Source organism: Hirundo rustica, chromosome 27 (assembly GCF_015227805.2).
Source record: "Hirundo rustica isolate bHirRus1 chromosome 27, bHirRus1.pri.v3, whole genome shotgun sequence".
In the NCBI taxonomy this organism is placed as follows: Eukaryota; Metazoa; Chordata; class Aves; order Passeriformes; family Hirundinidae; genus Hirundo; species Hirundo rustica.
The window spans coordinates 2,316,088-2,330,908 of NC_053476.1; the positions used below are offsets into that span (position 1 = coordinate 2,316,088).

Consider the following 14,821-nt stretch of genomic DNA (forward strand, 5'->3'; position numbering starts at 1 on the left):
CATACCCTTCCTGACAGGATGCACATTTTCCCTGGTCCTTCTTTTATTGCTGCTGTTCCTACAGTGTAGGAACCACTTGTTTTCGGGGCGGCTAGGGCTACCTCATTGCTCCGGGGGTGTCTACAAGGAGTGGGGAGCAGAACCTCTGCATCAGTGCCTTAGGATCCTCAGGTCCTTAGAGGACCCTGGACCTGGTGAGACTCCTGTGACCCAGGCGTTTCTGCAAGGACAAGGACAAAGGATTGAAAGGAAGACTCTTCTAGGATATACAAGGTTCATTGCTGAGGGGATCCAGAGAGGAAGAGCCCTGAAGACAGGAAGTGCTCAGGATTATAAACTGGGGGTGGGAGGCGGTGAGGGGTGGATACAAACAGATAATCAATCAAGTATAACTGGGGAGGAGTTTTGGGAGGAGAACAGTGATTGGGGAACCAACAGGATTGCAGGGTAGGAGGGATTGCATTGTTTAGTCCAATAGGGTGTCGAGGGAGGTTTGATGTACATAGAACATTCTAGGGAAAAGGGAAGGGTTTACAGTGATGGGCAAGGAGGGTAGGCAGGGTTTAGGTGACTGACAGGGAAGGTCCTGGAACAAAAGGTGGGGAGTGAGCATATAGTAAACAAAAGGGAGTGCACAGAACTTGGGTAAACCATTAACAGACAGAACATAGAGGAAACTGGGATAGACCATCATAACAGAATGCAACACTATAGAAGCTTTTTTTGTTACCCCTGATGTCCTTGGCCGGATTTACATCTTCCAGTGCTTTAGTAAATATGTCTTGAAGAATCTTACAGCCTCCTACAGTCACATCCATCAAAAATCCTTTGCTACTGTCTTCCCAGGCAAATATGGAAGAACTTTCAGATGTGATTAACTCACAAAGCTGGAGCAGACTGTGTTCTGTAGGACAGACACTGACACTCTCCCCTAAATACACTTCTTCCTGCTGTGCACTCCTGCATCCACCTGCCCCAGACAGTTAATTCAGGCAAGTAGGACCTCTTTTGTGTCCCTGGTAGCCTCTGACATGTGAGCATGTTCAAGGCCATTTTCCTGATCTGGACCTAGAGATTTTGGTAGCAGTTTTCTCCACACAGCAAAACATCAGAAGGAACACACTGGAGATGCACACTGAAAATTGCCTGTGAAGAACTGCAAAGGGTTTGGGCTGCGTGGTTATCAACAGAGTAGAGCACAGATGACACTGACTTCCACAGTTCCATTTGCTGAACAGAACCTTGATTCTGGTAAATTTTAATCCAGTGTAACTTTCTGAGGTCTTAGGAGGAAAAGGAGGGAACAAGGCGTGGAAGGGGTGTTTCAGTCCACCATGGAGCTGTGATGGATTCAGATGGAGGTGTGGGCAGCAAACATTGGCATGACTTGTGGTGGAAAGGGCAGTAGAAATGTACAGCACAAGGGCAGATGGTGGAGGTGACTTTGAAGGCTGAGGGTATCAATGAAAAACCATGATGCTTGATGAAATAACAGTTGTCAATGGTGAGGCAAACGTAGCTGGAGCAGAACACAGGCATGTCTTAAAGTGCATAGACAAAGCCAGAGCAACAGAACAACACATTGAGAAATCTGGAACAGTGACCTAGTGCCAAAGGTCGGGAACAACACCAGAGGCAAATGTGTTCACTAGAGAAGAAGCTGCTTTGACAGGTCTGGAAAGGCCACATCCATAGGTAATCTCAGATGTGCTGAAATGAGCCAGAGAAGGGATAAAATAATTATAAAGGCCAGAGCAGAGTTAATGTGGGCAGTAGAGAAAGAAAAGGATGAGGAATATGTCCAAGGCCAGTGGATAGAACAATTACTTGGGAAGGCAAATGCCAGCAGTCCAACCATTCCCCTTCCTCCTTCCTCCCCCACTTCATATACTGCACATGATGATGATGTCCTGTGGTGTGGAATATCCCTTCATCCCAGCTCTTTCCTTCCACCTCCCTCACCAGCAGGGCACTATGAGGAGCAGAAAAGGCCTTGGCTCTGTGCAAGCACAGCTCAGCAATAAAAACCCTTATGATTGCATGGAGATTCTGGTGAGGAAAGGGGAATCGGTATATTGCTAGGAGAGGAAATATTTTCATCTGCTTCTTTGTGTACTGGTAATGGTGAGAAAGAGGAGGTTTGGTCCGTGTTTCCACGACACTCATTGATGTTTTACACTACAAAATACAGGAGGACATCCTGCCCTGCTTGTTCTGTTAGAGATATTTTTGTTTTATACTAGAGCATGTGTTTTTGAACTTTGGAGCAAGAGCTTTGCGTAAAGGAACTTACATCAGCCAGGAATAATACCTATGATCTCTGTCTCTTGCTGGGAAGTGGTTCTTGCTTCCCTTTGGTCCTTGCTCCTGGGGTTTCTTGATGTCTGGGCAGAGGTAAACCAGGCCTCTTACGAGGCAGGTGCACACTGGCCTCGTGAACACAATGCAATGTCCTGACAGCCCCTGGAGCTGTTCTGAAGTTCTTAAAAAGTCCTAACTCTCTCCAACTCTGATGTTACAAGGGTGTAGCATCAAAGGAGAGCAGTATTCCCAGTCTCATCTAGATTTGTCTTGTGTCATCCTGCCGTTCCTTCAGAGAAGGAAATATTTGTGTTTGGTAAAAAGCTAAGAGCAATTAGCTGGAGCTAACAAGGACTTCTGCAATTAGCCTCACTCCTTGAGATTCAGAACTTTCCTAGCTGATGATTTGCCCTCTCCCCAGTTCTCTACAGCCCAGTGTCTCCCCTGGGAGGGACTCAGCTAAACACAAAGGCCTAGTTAAAACTTGGTGAAACTCTAATGCCTTGGGACGTCTGCACTCAGTGTCTTGGAAAGAAACTTCATTGAGAAGAGGGAATAGGCAGCAAGGGATGTGAGCAAGGGCACAGGGGAAGAGCTGGAGAAACAAAGGTAAACTCAAGATACTTATAATATCAATGGCTGCTGCAGTTTGTCCCCGATCCATCCCAGTTTAAGGTCAAAATAATCTGCTCATTAACACAAGAATAATTGTCTTGTTTCAGAACAGATTTTGCTGTGAGACCTGAGGCATCATACCCGTTATGTCCAGGGCTGGTGACAGAGGAGGTCAGTTCTGTGAGGACGTTGGCAAATGCGCTGTCAGAACGGTGGGACTGCAAGGTCACAGAACCACAGAAAATCCTGAGCTGGAAGGGACCTGTCAGGATCATCCACTGCAGCTCTGGGCCCTGCAAAGGACACCCTGAGAGCCACAACACGTGTTTGAGAGCATTGTCCAGACACTTCTTGAGCTCAGATGGAGTCGGTGCTGAGTCCACCTCCCTGGAGATGCTCTTCCAGTGCCCAACCACCCTCTGGGTGAAAGAGTTTCTTCTTGATATCCAACCTAAACCTCCCCTTACTCAGCTCCAGCCATTTCCTCAAGTCCTGTCACTGGTCATGAGAGGGAAGAGATCCATAGCTGCCCCTCTGCTGCCCCTCAGGAGGATGGTGAAGACCACAATGAGGTCTGACCTCAGGGTCCTCTCCTCCAGGCCAGGTGCCCTGCTCCAGAGCTCTGCAGTTTCAAAGAAACTTCTCCACAGGAGCAGCACACATGACACACATGACCACAAATGATGCCATTGTCCAGTGGAGGGCTTCAAAGGCGATGAGGGTCCCTCTTGTGAGGACAGGCTGAGGTAGCTGGTGTTGGAACCCTGGGCACTGAGGATTTCAGGCTTCCTGTGCTGACAGGCACTGACCCCCAAGAAAACACTACATTTGACCTGAGGCCGTGGAACAGGCTTCCAAAATTGAGTGATAGCACTGGGATTGTGGGTGTGTAGTTTGAATAGAAGTGTGTAATGTCACATGGTGGAAAACTTTGATTTTAAGGTTTTAGAATATAGTAGTATGTATAAAGCCAGATGGAGGATTTAGGGTGTAGGCTAAGTCCCTCTTTTGCTTTTTCTACTTCATGGGTCTGGGTGGTATTCTTGCAATTGGGTAGAAAAGTCCACATTGCCGACCACGGGTGTTTGGTTATTGGGTTAAAAGTGAAAATAATGTAGGTGTCCTTTCATAATTGGACAATTCATTCTTAAAAGACCTTGTAGAGAGACAGAGATATAGCCATTTTCTACTATGTTAGCTAGAGCTAACAGCTTGTGATACAGTGCTGTAGATAAGAATTAAATCTGAGTCCAAACACGAAATCCATCTCTTGAGCATTTAATCCCAGCCCTAACAGAAGAAAAGGCAATAAAAAACCTATAAGCTGGGCCTGGTCAGCCCCGAGAAGACTGAGAGGGGATCTTATCACCATGTTAAAGTATCTGCAGGGATGTTGTGCAGCAGGGCATTTCCCCCCTCCAAGAGCTTCCATGTTGTTTGTTACACGGTCAGATAACTCAAAGAGGACAAGCTCTCCTGTGCAGAGCTGGTTGGGTCCCATGGGGTTAATACTGATCTGGCATCTCCCAACTGCCCAAAAAACGTCTCCCTGTTTTGGAGTGAGATCCAGAAGACAAGCAGGGTTTCTGAAAGACAGGCATATCACGTTACAAACTTTATAAAAGCTACACCAATCTTTCACAAAGCAGAAATCTGCTATACAGTCCACGGTAATGTGTGGGGTTTCTCCCATGAGTAGGGGCACTGCTTTGTGGTTGCTCCCATGAGGTTAAGTGAAGGAACATGTGCATTAGCATCATTTCAGTGCTAAGTTACATCTGATTCCTAATGAATTCTATATCTTTTGCTAGCTTTAGTATAGCTGCCTTGATGCAGTGCACTGTTTTATGTTATGCTGTAATCTACTGGTAGTTCCTTAGGTTTATAGTGTGTAGTAAGTAAATCTGATGAAGATCTTTCATCTGCTATCTCTTGTCTGTTTAATAAATAATTCATTTTTATAAACAGACCTGATTTGCTATCATTAAATATCGCAGGCCTGAGTGATTCCTTAAAAATAAACTGTTTCCAAAATCTGAGGCTGAGGCAGGGATTGTCTGAAGCTCCCACCCACCCTGTGGCAGTGGTCAGACCAAGCTCTGCTCAGCAAAAGGGTGAAAGGCACCAGGCAGAAAGGCACCAGGCAGGAAATTCCACCTGAACATCAGGAAGACTTTCCCAGGGCATTTGAGATATTAACAGAAGTCTGCCTTAGGCTATCGAGTCAAGGCTGGAAAAGGAGATCCCGAGCTTTTCATGTGTGGTTTATCTTTATCCCGTGACAGTTTGGGCACATAAATATCAATCATTTGGAATGTAATCTGACTCCAGACCCAGATATCGATTTGCAGGTGTCTGAATTCCCACCACAGTCAAAACTAATCCAAATGTGATCTGGTGACCAAATCTGCTGAAAAGTGGAGCTGGCATCTGCAGGCCATAGCGACAACTTCAAATGTGGACATTTGGTTAATCTAATGACTAAATTAAATGTTTAGCATAATTTTACAGGTCCAGGAGTGCTGTGCCTGCCTTACAAACGCCATTCCAAAATAATGAGTGCCTCTCACAGCAGTGGTGGCTCCCAGTTGTGTGTCAGAAGGGTCATTCCTAATTATTAGGAATCCATGCTGAAAATCACTTGACAGATGTCGAAACATTCACAGAGTACATGTGGTAAGTCCAAGGTGAAATAAATTGTTCCTGAACACCAGAATTTCTACTTTTTTCCTAAAATCTCTGTTTGTCCAGCCTTTAACAACTACCACTGAATCACTGCTCCTTATCTTTGGTACAGTGAAACTAGATAAGATATATAATAAAAAAATATATATTTAAAGTATAAAGAAGATATAATTAGAAATATAAAAAAGATATAATTAAAACATCAATCCTGCCCTCCATTATAAGAAAAGAATTAAACATCCCCTCAGTATAAATCCTTCAAGTCATATTGAAGGGACATTATTTTCTAATTACATCAACAGTGATAAAAAGTATGTCTCAAATATGCTTTTATGTTTTATATCAGAGATGAGACTTGGAAGTGTGATTAATTAAATCTCTTATTGGTGGTTCATTTTCTTTTTGAATTCCTGCTGAAAAAGATTCTACATTTTTCTGTTTCAATAAAGGGGTTTTGGTACAAAATAAGGTGTGATTAAAAACAAACATGTCAAGCTTCTGCAAAGAGTTATACCTTATAATTTTTCTGTGGAATTACAAACTCTCAAGACAAAAGTTCATATGACATCAAATTAAGAACACCGTTCTTTTATGATATTTATAGTTACAATTATTTACAGGAATAAAGGATTAATTTAAGGAGTAATTAATGTTCTTAACTTTCCAATATAATTTAAGTTTTGCGGATTTAATATAAAGATTTTTATTAACAGTTACAGAGTGTTAGTGTTACAGAGCATTACAGTGGTTAGGTTCTTCAAATGCCTAGATTCGGTCTAACATGTTTAAAACAATGAATCTAAAAAGAAATATCTTTGAGGCAGTGGAGCAAGAATGCAATTTTGCATACCTCCTTCTTTTTTTTTTTTTTTTTTTTTTTTCCTCTTTCCCCAATAACAATCTCAGAACTAATAATCATTACTCATTAATTTCCTGGCTTCTACATTATAACCTGAATTATGTCCTCTCCTTTCCCCAAAGAAACTGACTAAACATTTTCAGGAAATAAATGCAGATGGATGAAAACTTATTCTTCTCAGTTCTTTCAGTAAAATCAGGCTCCTGAATATTACTCTTTTGTTCAAAATTCAGAAGTATGTAAAACACAATTTAAAAGTTTCTGAAAAATAGCAAAGAAAAGAAAAAAGAAAAAAAATATTTATTTAAGAATTTCTTAAGTATGTGGAAGAAGTTTCCTTCCAAAGTGTTAACATAGCTTCTAACACTCCCTCTTACAGCTGAAAATTTCCACTCTTATCCCTCTTTCCTCCCCAAAAGCTGAAAAGTATCTGGAAATTAATTTTACTGAACAAGAATTTAGAGTGAAAAATACCACTACAAACACCTGAAACAATGCAAATGTTCTATTTCATTTTCACATTAAATTAGTTTTTCTCCATTTTTTCTTCAGGGCTCCTTTCACCTCCTTATTCCTCAGACTATAAATGATGGGATTCAATAAAGGAGTCACCACAGAATAAGAAAGTGAGAGGAATTTATCCACAGATGCACAGTAGCTGTATTTTGGCCGCAGGTACATGGAGCCTCCAGTGCCATAAAAAACAGTCACAACCAAGAGGTGTGAGGAGCAAGTGGAAAACGCTTTCTGCTGGCTCTCAGCTGATGCCATGTGCAGAATTGTGGAAATTATACGAATATACGAATAAAGCACCAATAAGAAAGGGCTCAGAATAGCAAAGACAGCCACCATAATGACTTGGGTTTCTCTTGGGAAAGTGTTGCCACAAAGCAGTTCCAGGAAAGGCTGAATCTCACAGAAGAAGTGGTCGATGGCAGAGCCACACAAGGGGGAGCTGAATGTTGTGAGGGTGTGCACTAAGCCCACAGCAGTTCCACAAATGTAACTTCCAGCCACCAAGCTTCTGCAGACCCTGCTGCTCATGATAACTGTGTAATGCAAGGGGTAGCAAATTGCAAAATAACGATCAAGGGACATGGCAGCCAAGAGAAAGCATTCAGCAACTCCAAAGAAAAGGAAGAAAAACATTTGCATTGCACATCTTGTCCTGGAAATACTTACTGTTCCCACCATCAGGTTCTCGAGAATAGTTGGGATAATGACTGACAAATAGCAGATATCCAAACAGGACAGCTGCGTGAGGAAGGAGTACATGGGGGTATGAAGGTTATTGTCACTGTTTATTATGAAAACTATCACTGTGTTAGCCATCAAGGTGAGGATATAAAGAGATAATAGAACTACAAAGAGCAAAGGGTGCAAATGAGGGATTTCAGAAAAACCCAGGAGTCTGAATTCACTCAATCCACTGAGGTTCCCAAGGATCATCCTTCTTTGGTGCCTTGTAGAATTCTCTTTGTTTTAGTGCTCAGCAGCTGATGAAGCTGCAAACAGCCAGGCAAATCTGCAATCAAAAGACAACTGCCTGCTTGAACAGACAAAAGGATGACTAGAATTTAGGAATTAAACAGATTTTGAAAAGATCTTCTGAACAGATTATAAAAGTTTCTAATGCAAATAAGGCAGTCTTATGCATTTATTTTTGCCTCTATTTTTGACTGATTCCTCTTTCATAGCATTGCCTTCACAGTTTGCATATTCAGTACTGTCTTCAAATGCTCAGCTAGCATTTTTACCCTGTAAAAAAAGAAAAAAAAAAATTATGGCAGATATCTCTTTATGGACTAACCAGTTCAAGTCCCAAAATCATCAGCAGCAACAACTGAATATAACAAAGGTAATCTCTCTGTTACCTGTTGTGGAGTGTGGTGGAAGAAGAGGAAGGGAAAACCCCCTAAATGATGAGGTCTTTGAGCACTCTGCAGTGAAGCAGAAGAGAGGCTTTTCCACAGCTCTCTGCACTATATATATCTGTGTTTATAAAGTCCACTGAGACTGGCTAGTGCTGATTGGAGCATATGGGCAAATATGATGCATATGTATGAGCTGACGCACAGCCACCTCTAGTTTTACAAAACTTGGAAAGCATTTCTGTATGAACCCAGATATCCTACAGACATACAAACCTGATTTTACTTTGCAGTAATTATTACTATTACTTCATAATGCAGTCAAATCAATGACAGATTTGCCACACAGGCTTAGCATACTTAATGCTTTCTCAACAAAATTTGAAGGTGAAGCAAAGATGCAGACCACACTAGTTTGGGGAAAGGGACAAAACATTCATCCATTACCAACCTTTTTATTGTATCCTATTAAATGATCTTTTCTTTATTTAGATGTTTGGTTTAATATGTGATTTCTTATTCAGATTCATCAGCAACCCCACATAGTCTCTCTCACCACAATGCCCCTTTCAATGCCAAAGAGATTGATTAAAAGTTGAATTACTGGCTGATACGCACACTTCCAGTGTTAAGGTTTCTCATTCTGTCTGATCCTTTTCCCCTGGCTGTAGGACTGTCTTTGCCCACTTTTATCCTTAGTCACTGACCGTAGAGTCACTACAGCATCACAGTGATATCCTGTGAACAGCAGAAAGTGATTTTGTAGGGAAGAACCACCTAAGGTGCTCTAGGTGTCTTCTGTAAGTGACAGCTGGAAAGTGAAGTATCTTCATTTAATTAAACAGAAGCATAATAAAGAGAGAACTTCTTATTATCCACAGAGGAAAATCTTATTCTACTAGATTTAATATAATTGCTTCAATACTGCTGCCAAATACTGTGCTATATTAGTTTCAAACACTATCTACACTGTGGAAGAAAGAATTCTAATTAAAGGCTTTTAGTCCAGCCATTAGCATCATCATCCAAATCAATTGTTGCCTCATGTTTGAGAAGGCCTGTAGAAAACAAAGAAATCTTTGCTAAAAATTGCAGTGCTAATCTCGCAGTCTGCATCAATCAGGGCCATAATCTAACTCAGCAGTCCCAGAGCACTGGGGACAAGTGCCAGACAAGCAAGTCCAAGTGCATGTCTGGCACACATCTCTGAGGCATGGAAACCCTCCTCTTCCTCACTGCGCAGTGCTGGGCCGTGCACTGCACAGAGAGGCTGCTGTAGTGGTGCGAGAGTTGTTTTATTAAGTTATTAAGTTATTTTTGTAAGATTTATAAGTTATTTTTGTAATGGTTCAGTCCACTGTATACCCCTGTGTTCTGTAATAGTTTTCCCCCTTTTCAGTTAGTTATACAACCAGACGTTTTATGTCAATCATTCCTCCCCTGCACCTCTCCCTGTCAATCCCCCCTCCCCTCTCCTCGTGGTCGACCTGTCTGTCACTTCGAGACCCTTCCCTGGATTCTGGAAAGATCCAGGAGAGGCATCGAGTGATAGGCTGGTGCCCGGGGAATCCCCTCCTCCCCTCCTGTGATTTGTTAATGGTTCAAAGGTTGACACCCCTGTTCCCACCCTGTGTTCCCTGGCTGGCTGACCCGTTGTCAGCCCTCCCCCGTTTATCAGTGACTGTCAGGCTTTGATCTCTGCTCTCTCTGGGCAGCCGTGGTCTGAGGCAGAGCTCCTTGCCAGACTCCCCTTAATAAACTACCTTCTACCCTGCCTAAAGAGAGACGACTCTTTTACCGTCGCCACAGTCACAACTCCATCATGTCCCCTCACTGGTGTGGGGAACCCAGAACCCACCGGGAGGAGGTTACTCGCCCTGCCTGTAACCCCGACCGATCCTCGCTGTGGCAGTGCAGATCTGAGCTAGCCTGCACGCCTCTGAGGCACGAGGGGACACTGCCATAGGCTGCGGAGAGCACAGCCCAGCTGCGGGGATCCCCGCTCCCGCAGTCTCGGCCGGGATTGCTCCCGAGCAGCCCTGGGCACGGGAGCCTGCTTCAAGCTGGTGTTGGAGGGCCCTGGGACTGCACTATTTACAAGGGGTTAATCACAATGTGGAGAATTTCCAGTCTGCCTGCTTCTCTTCTTTAGTGAGGGAGAATTTTTAGTCTGCGTCCTCCTCTTCCTTGGCGAGGGCCGGTGGTGTGTGCGCTGCGCAGAGCAGCTGCGGAGGTTGTAGGCACCCAGCACGGATGTGCTCATCCCTCTGTGCCTCAGCAGGGTTTGCTTGCCAGCCCATTGCAAGCTGGAAGGCCCTGGAGCTGCACCATCCCAAGGAGCGTGGCCACAGCTCGGAGGTTCCGTTCTCCTCCCTGCGGAGCGGTCACTGTCTGCTGTGTCCACAGAGCAGCTGGGGCCATCCCACAGCGGAGATCTGCTCCAGGCCTCCTCCCTGCCAGGGTCTTCCACAGCCAGCAACATGTCCTGGAAAGAGAGCTGTGGAGAGTTCCTGCCCTTCCCTCCTGAAAGGACCAGAGTCAGTGGGAAGCCCCCAGAAGCTCTGGGAGGGGACATTTCAGAGCCTCCCAAAGGCTCTCCTGGGGGGCTGCCAAGGCCAAAGGGCCAAAGGCGCACAAATGGGAGGGGTCCAGGTGGGGCACTTTGAGAGGAAGCAGCAAAGTGACGAGGAAGAATGCTGCAGGGTGGGAGGGGGAAAAGGAGAAAGGCTGAGATCCTCCAAAGAAATCCACTGCTCCTCTGGTGCCCTGGCCCTCCTTGCCAGAGTTACCTTCTTCCTGCCAGGCAAACCCTGGGGGCCAGTAGAAGCTGCCTGCTTACTGCTGGCTGCCCAGTGGCTGAGGAAGGATGCTGGTGCCAGCAAGGAAGAAGCCCTGTCCAGAAAGAGGCAGAGCATATGATGCTGAACATTTCCCTGTGTCCCAGTGGCTCCTGGAGCCATCGAGAGCTCCCTCCCTGTACCACCACTCAGCCCAACTAATGACACTGGGCAGGGGCAGCAGTGGTGCAAACAATGCACCATCAGCCTGCGAGCCAGCCAGGTGTTGTGGGAGGGCAAAGGGAAGGAGGATGAGGATGTATCGAGGGTGCAGAGAGGATAATGCTGCTTGTGCAGCTTAAAAACAGCACCTGCAGAGAGACCAGTGCCACGGCCTCTGCAGGAGGACACCATCCATTCCCCTTTCCGCCCACCAAGATCCCTTGTGTTCACAGTCTACATTTTTAAGGGAAATATGTTGACTCTGGAAAGCTGCAGGGGCCTTGGGATGTCTTGAAGCACAAATGCAAAGCCTCTTACTTTGATATCCAGAGGGACATCCAGGAATGCCTCGTCGGAGTCAGAAATGGCTTTGCACCTGAAGCAGGTGACTGGAAGGAAAAATGCAACTGCTGAGCAGTGGGAAGCTGACTGGCGTTGCCCATTTTCACATTGTACCTGTCCCACCAGTGCCAGGACCAACTGTCAGGCACAGGCACACCATGTCAAAGAGAGTAATAGTTGTGGAAATGTACCTCGGGATATCAGAGAGCCACCAAATATCTGATGGACAATGGTGGTGTATTGAGAAGAGAGATCCAAGCTGGAAACAAGTAATAAAGACACAGCATTATCTTCTCAAAGAGTTTTCCTGGGCCTGAAAGCCCAGGGTTTAGGTTTCCCTTGATGGGAGCGCATCAAGCAGTCCAAAGGGCTCAGAACTCTGTGGGAGTGATTTGCTCGTGCTTACTCGCTGCTTGCACCCAGACAAGCTCTCTGCATGGCATCGACAGTACAGCACAGGAAGTCATGGGCATCTTCCTCCCTGCCACGCTGAAAATGTTCTCCAATGTCTAAGGAAGAATATGTTTGAAGTTCTCTCCTACCAGAAGGGAAGAAAACCTGTCCAAGCACCTGGCATGACTTACGTCTGAAAAGCCTGAGGACACCTGAAGGCCGGATGGCACTGGCAGGGGAATGCAAGACCCTGTGTTAACGTGCGCTTCCCTGACGCACATCATGCAGAAACCCTTCTGGTGACCTGAAGAAGGACACAGGGAAGGTGCTTAGCTTGGCCCCACAGCAGTGGGATATTCCTCCTCTTCAACTCCCTCTCCAGTGCAAGACTCCACTCTTCCCAATGCCCCAATGATTCCAGGGCATTTTAGTGTGCCGGAAATGTTCTTAATGTTCTAAATGTTCTTAAGATATTCTGGCATCAACTCATGGGGCTGAGAAAGGGCTGCTGTTCTCCTAAATCAGATTCCAGGTTGTGGGAATCTTTGGTATTTGATTAGCAGATTCTTTATGTCTTATATCTTTAATATAATTGCTTCAATACTGCTTGCAAGTACTATGCTATACTACTATCTATAACTATCTACACTGTAGAATAAAGAATTCTAATTAAAGCCTTTTAGTCCAGCCATTAACATCATCATCCCCTTAATTAAATTGTTCCCTCGTGTTTGAGAAGGCACATAGAAAAAAAGAAATCTTTGCTAAAAAACGCTGTGCTAATCTTCCATCCTTCTTCAGCTAGGGTGATAATCTGACTGCAGCACTCCCAGAGTGCCCCAAGTGCTTGTCTGGCACGCATCCCTCGGACATGGAAAACCTCCTCCTCCTCACTGCGCAGTGCTGGGCCGTGCACTGCACAGAGAGGCTGCAGAGATCATAGCCCAGCTGTGGGGATCCCTGCTCCCTCAGCCTCGGCTGGGATTGCTCCCGAGCAGCCCTGAGCATGGGAGCCTGCTTCAAGCTGGTGTTGGAGGGCTCTGAAGCTGCAGTATCCACTGGGGCTTTGTCACAACGTAGAGGACTTGTTCTCCCCGTGTCCCTCTTGCCCAGAGAGGGCTGGTGGCCTGTGCGCTGCGCAGAGCAGCTGCGAGGTCACAGCCCCTCCGTGGGCATCGTCTGGCCTCTCTCCCCCTCCGTTGGGTTTGCCCTCGAGCATCCCTGAGATCTAGAGCCTGCTTCAAGCTGGTGCTGGAAGGCCCCAGGACTGTACTATTGACAGGGGCATGGTCACAGTGTGGAGAATTTGTAGTCTGCCTCCTCCTCTTCTTAGGCGAGGGCTGGTGGCCAGTGCACTGCACTAAGCGGCTGTGCAGCTCACAGCCACTCAGCATGGAATTGTCCATCACTCTGCTGTGCCTCAGGAGGGTTTGCACCCCAGCAGCCCTGGGGTCACCAGCCCGCTGCAAGATCCTGCTGGAAGGCCCTGGAGCCGCACCATGCCAAGGAGCGTGGCCACAGCTCGGAGGTTCCGTTCTCCTCCCTGTGGAGCGCTCACTGTCTGCTGTGTCCACAGAGCAGCTGGGGCCATCCCACAGCGGAGATCTGCTCCAGGCCTCCTCCCTGCCAGGGTCTTCCACAGCCAGCAACATGTCCTGGAAAGAGAGCTGTGGAGAGTTCCTGCCCTGCCCTCCTGAAAGGACCAGAGTCAGTGGGGAGCCCCCAGATGTTCTGGGAGGGGACATTTCAGAGCCTCCCAAAGGCTCTCCTGGGGGGCTGCCAAGGCCAAAGGGACAAAGGCGCACAAACGGGAGGGGTCCAGGTGGGACACTTTGAGAGGAAGCAGCAAAGTGACGAGGAAGAATGCTGCAGGGTGGGAGGGGGAAAAGGAGAAAGGCTGAGATCCTCCAAAGAAATCCACTGCTCCTCTGGTGCCCTGGCCCTCCTTGCCAGGGTTACCTTCTTCCTGCCAGGCAAACCCTGGGGGCCAATAGAAGCCGCCTGCTTACTGCTGGCTGCGCAGTGGCTGAGGAAGGATGCTGGTGCCAGCAAGGAAGAAGCCCTGTCCAGGAGGAGGCAGAGCGTGTGATGCTGCACATTTCCCAGTGTCCCAGTGGCTCCTGAAGCCATCGAGAGCTCCCTCCTTGTACCACCACTCAGCCCAACTAATGACACTTGGCAGGGGCAGCAGTGGTGCAAACAATGCACCATCAGCCTGCGAGCCAGCCAGGTGTTGTGGGAGGGCAAAGGGAAGGAGGATGAGGATGTATCAAGGGTGCAGAGAGGATAATGCTGCTTGTGCAGCTTAAAAACAGCACCTGCAGAGGGACCAGTGCCACGGCCTCTGCAGGAGGACACCATCCATTTGTAGTTCTCTTCTACCAGAAGGGAAGAAAACCTGTCCAAGCACCTGGCATGACTTACATCTGAAAACCCTGAGGACACCTGAAGGCCGGATGGCACTGACAGGGGAATGCAAGACCCTGTTAACATGCACTTCCATGACGCACCTCTCTCTACCTGGCAAAAAGACAATAAAAAGACTGAAAATGTGGACTAGTTAGCATGAGAAGCAAAGCGTCGATAACCAATAGTAGACAGAACACTAATTCATGAAGAGCATTATGCAATTTATAGCCACTGAACATGAATTTCTTGGTTTGCTAAAATGTATACATTGTGCAGTATATATAGATTCTGGACAATGAGCAGGGATTGCAGAATGAGATTACCACCTCTCCACCCCACTGGCCAGG

General features: G+C 46.3%; 1 protein-coding gene across 1 annotated transcript; it reads right to left on the reverse strand.

Moving 5' to 3' along the window:
* Nucleotides 1-150: 150 nt before the first annotated feature.
* On the reverse strand, nucleotides 151-7,909 carry LOC120763625 (olfactory receptor 10C1-like). Its single transcript, XM_040087066.1, has 4 exons — nucleotides 7,004-7,909; nucleotides 4,361-4,429; nucleotides 3,058-3,134; nucleotides 151-220 (listed from the first exon to the last, which is right to left on the reverse strand). The coding sequence occupies exons 1-4, from the start codon at nucleotides 7,907-7,909 to the stop codon at nucleotides 151-153; spliced, it is 1,122 nt and encodes a 373-aa protein (XP_039943000.1).
* Nucleotides 7,910-14,821: the final 6,912 nt, after the last annotated feature.

Bases quoted from the DNA above. Each gene is read 5' to 3' on its own strand.
- LOC120763625 (XM_040087066.1), bottom strand. From the start codon at position 7,909: ATGATCCTTGGGAACCTCAGTGGATTGAGTGAATTCAGACTCCTGGGT. The intron at 4,430-7,003 runs AAATGGAGAAAA...AGATGCCAGATC, and splicing joins TGAAAGGAGCCCTGAAGAAA to AGTATTAACCCCATGGGACC. The intron at 3,135-4,360 runs GTAACAAACAAC...GTGACCTTGCAG, and splicing joins TCTTTGAGTTATCTGACCGT to TCCCACCGTTCTGACAGCGC.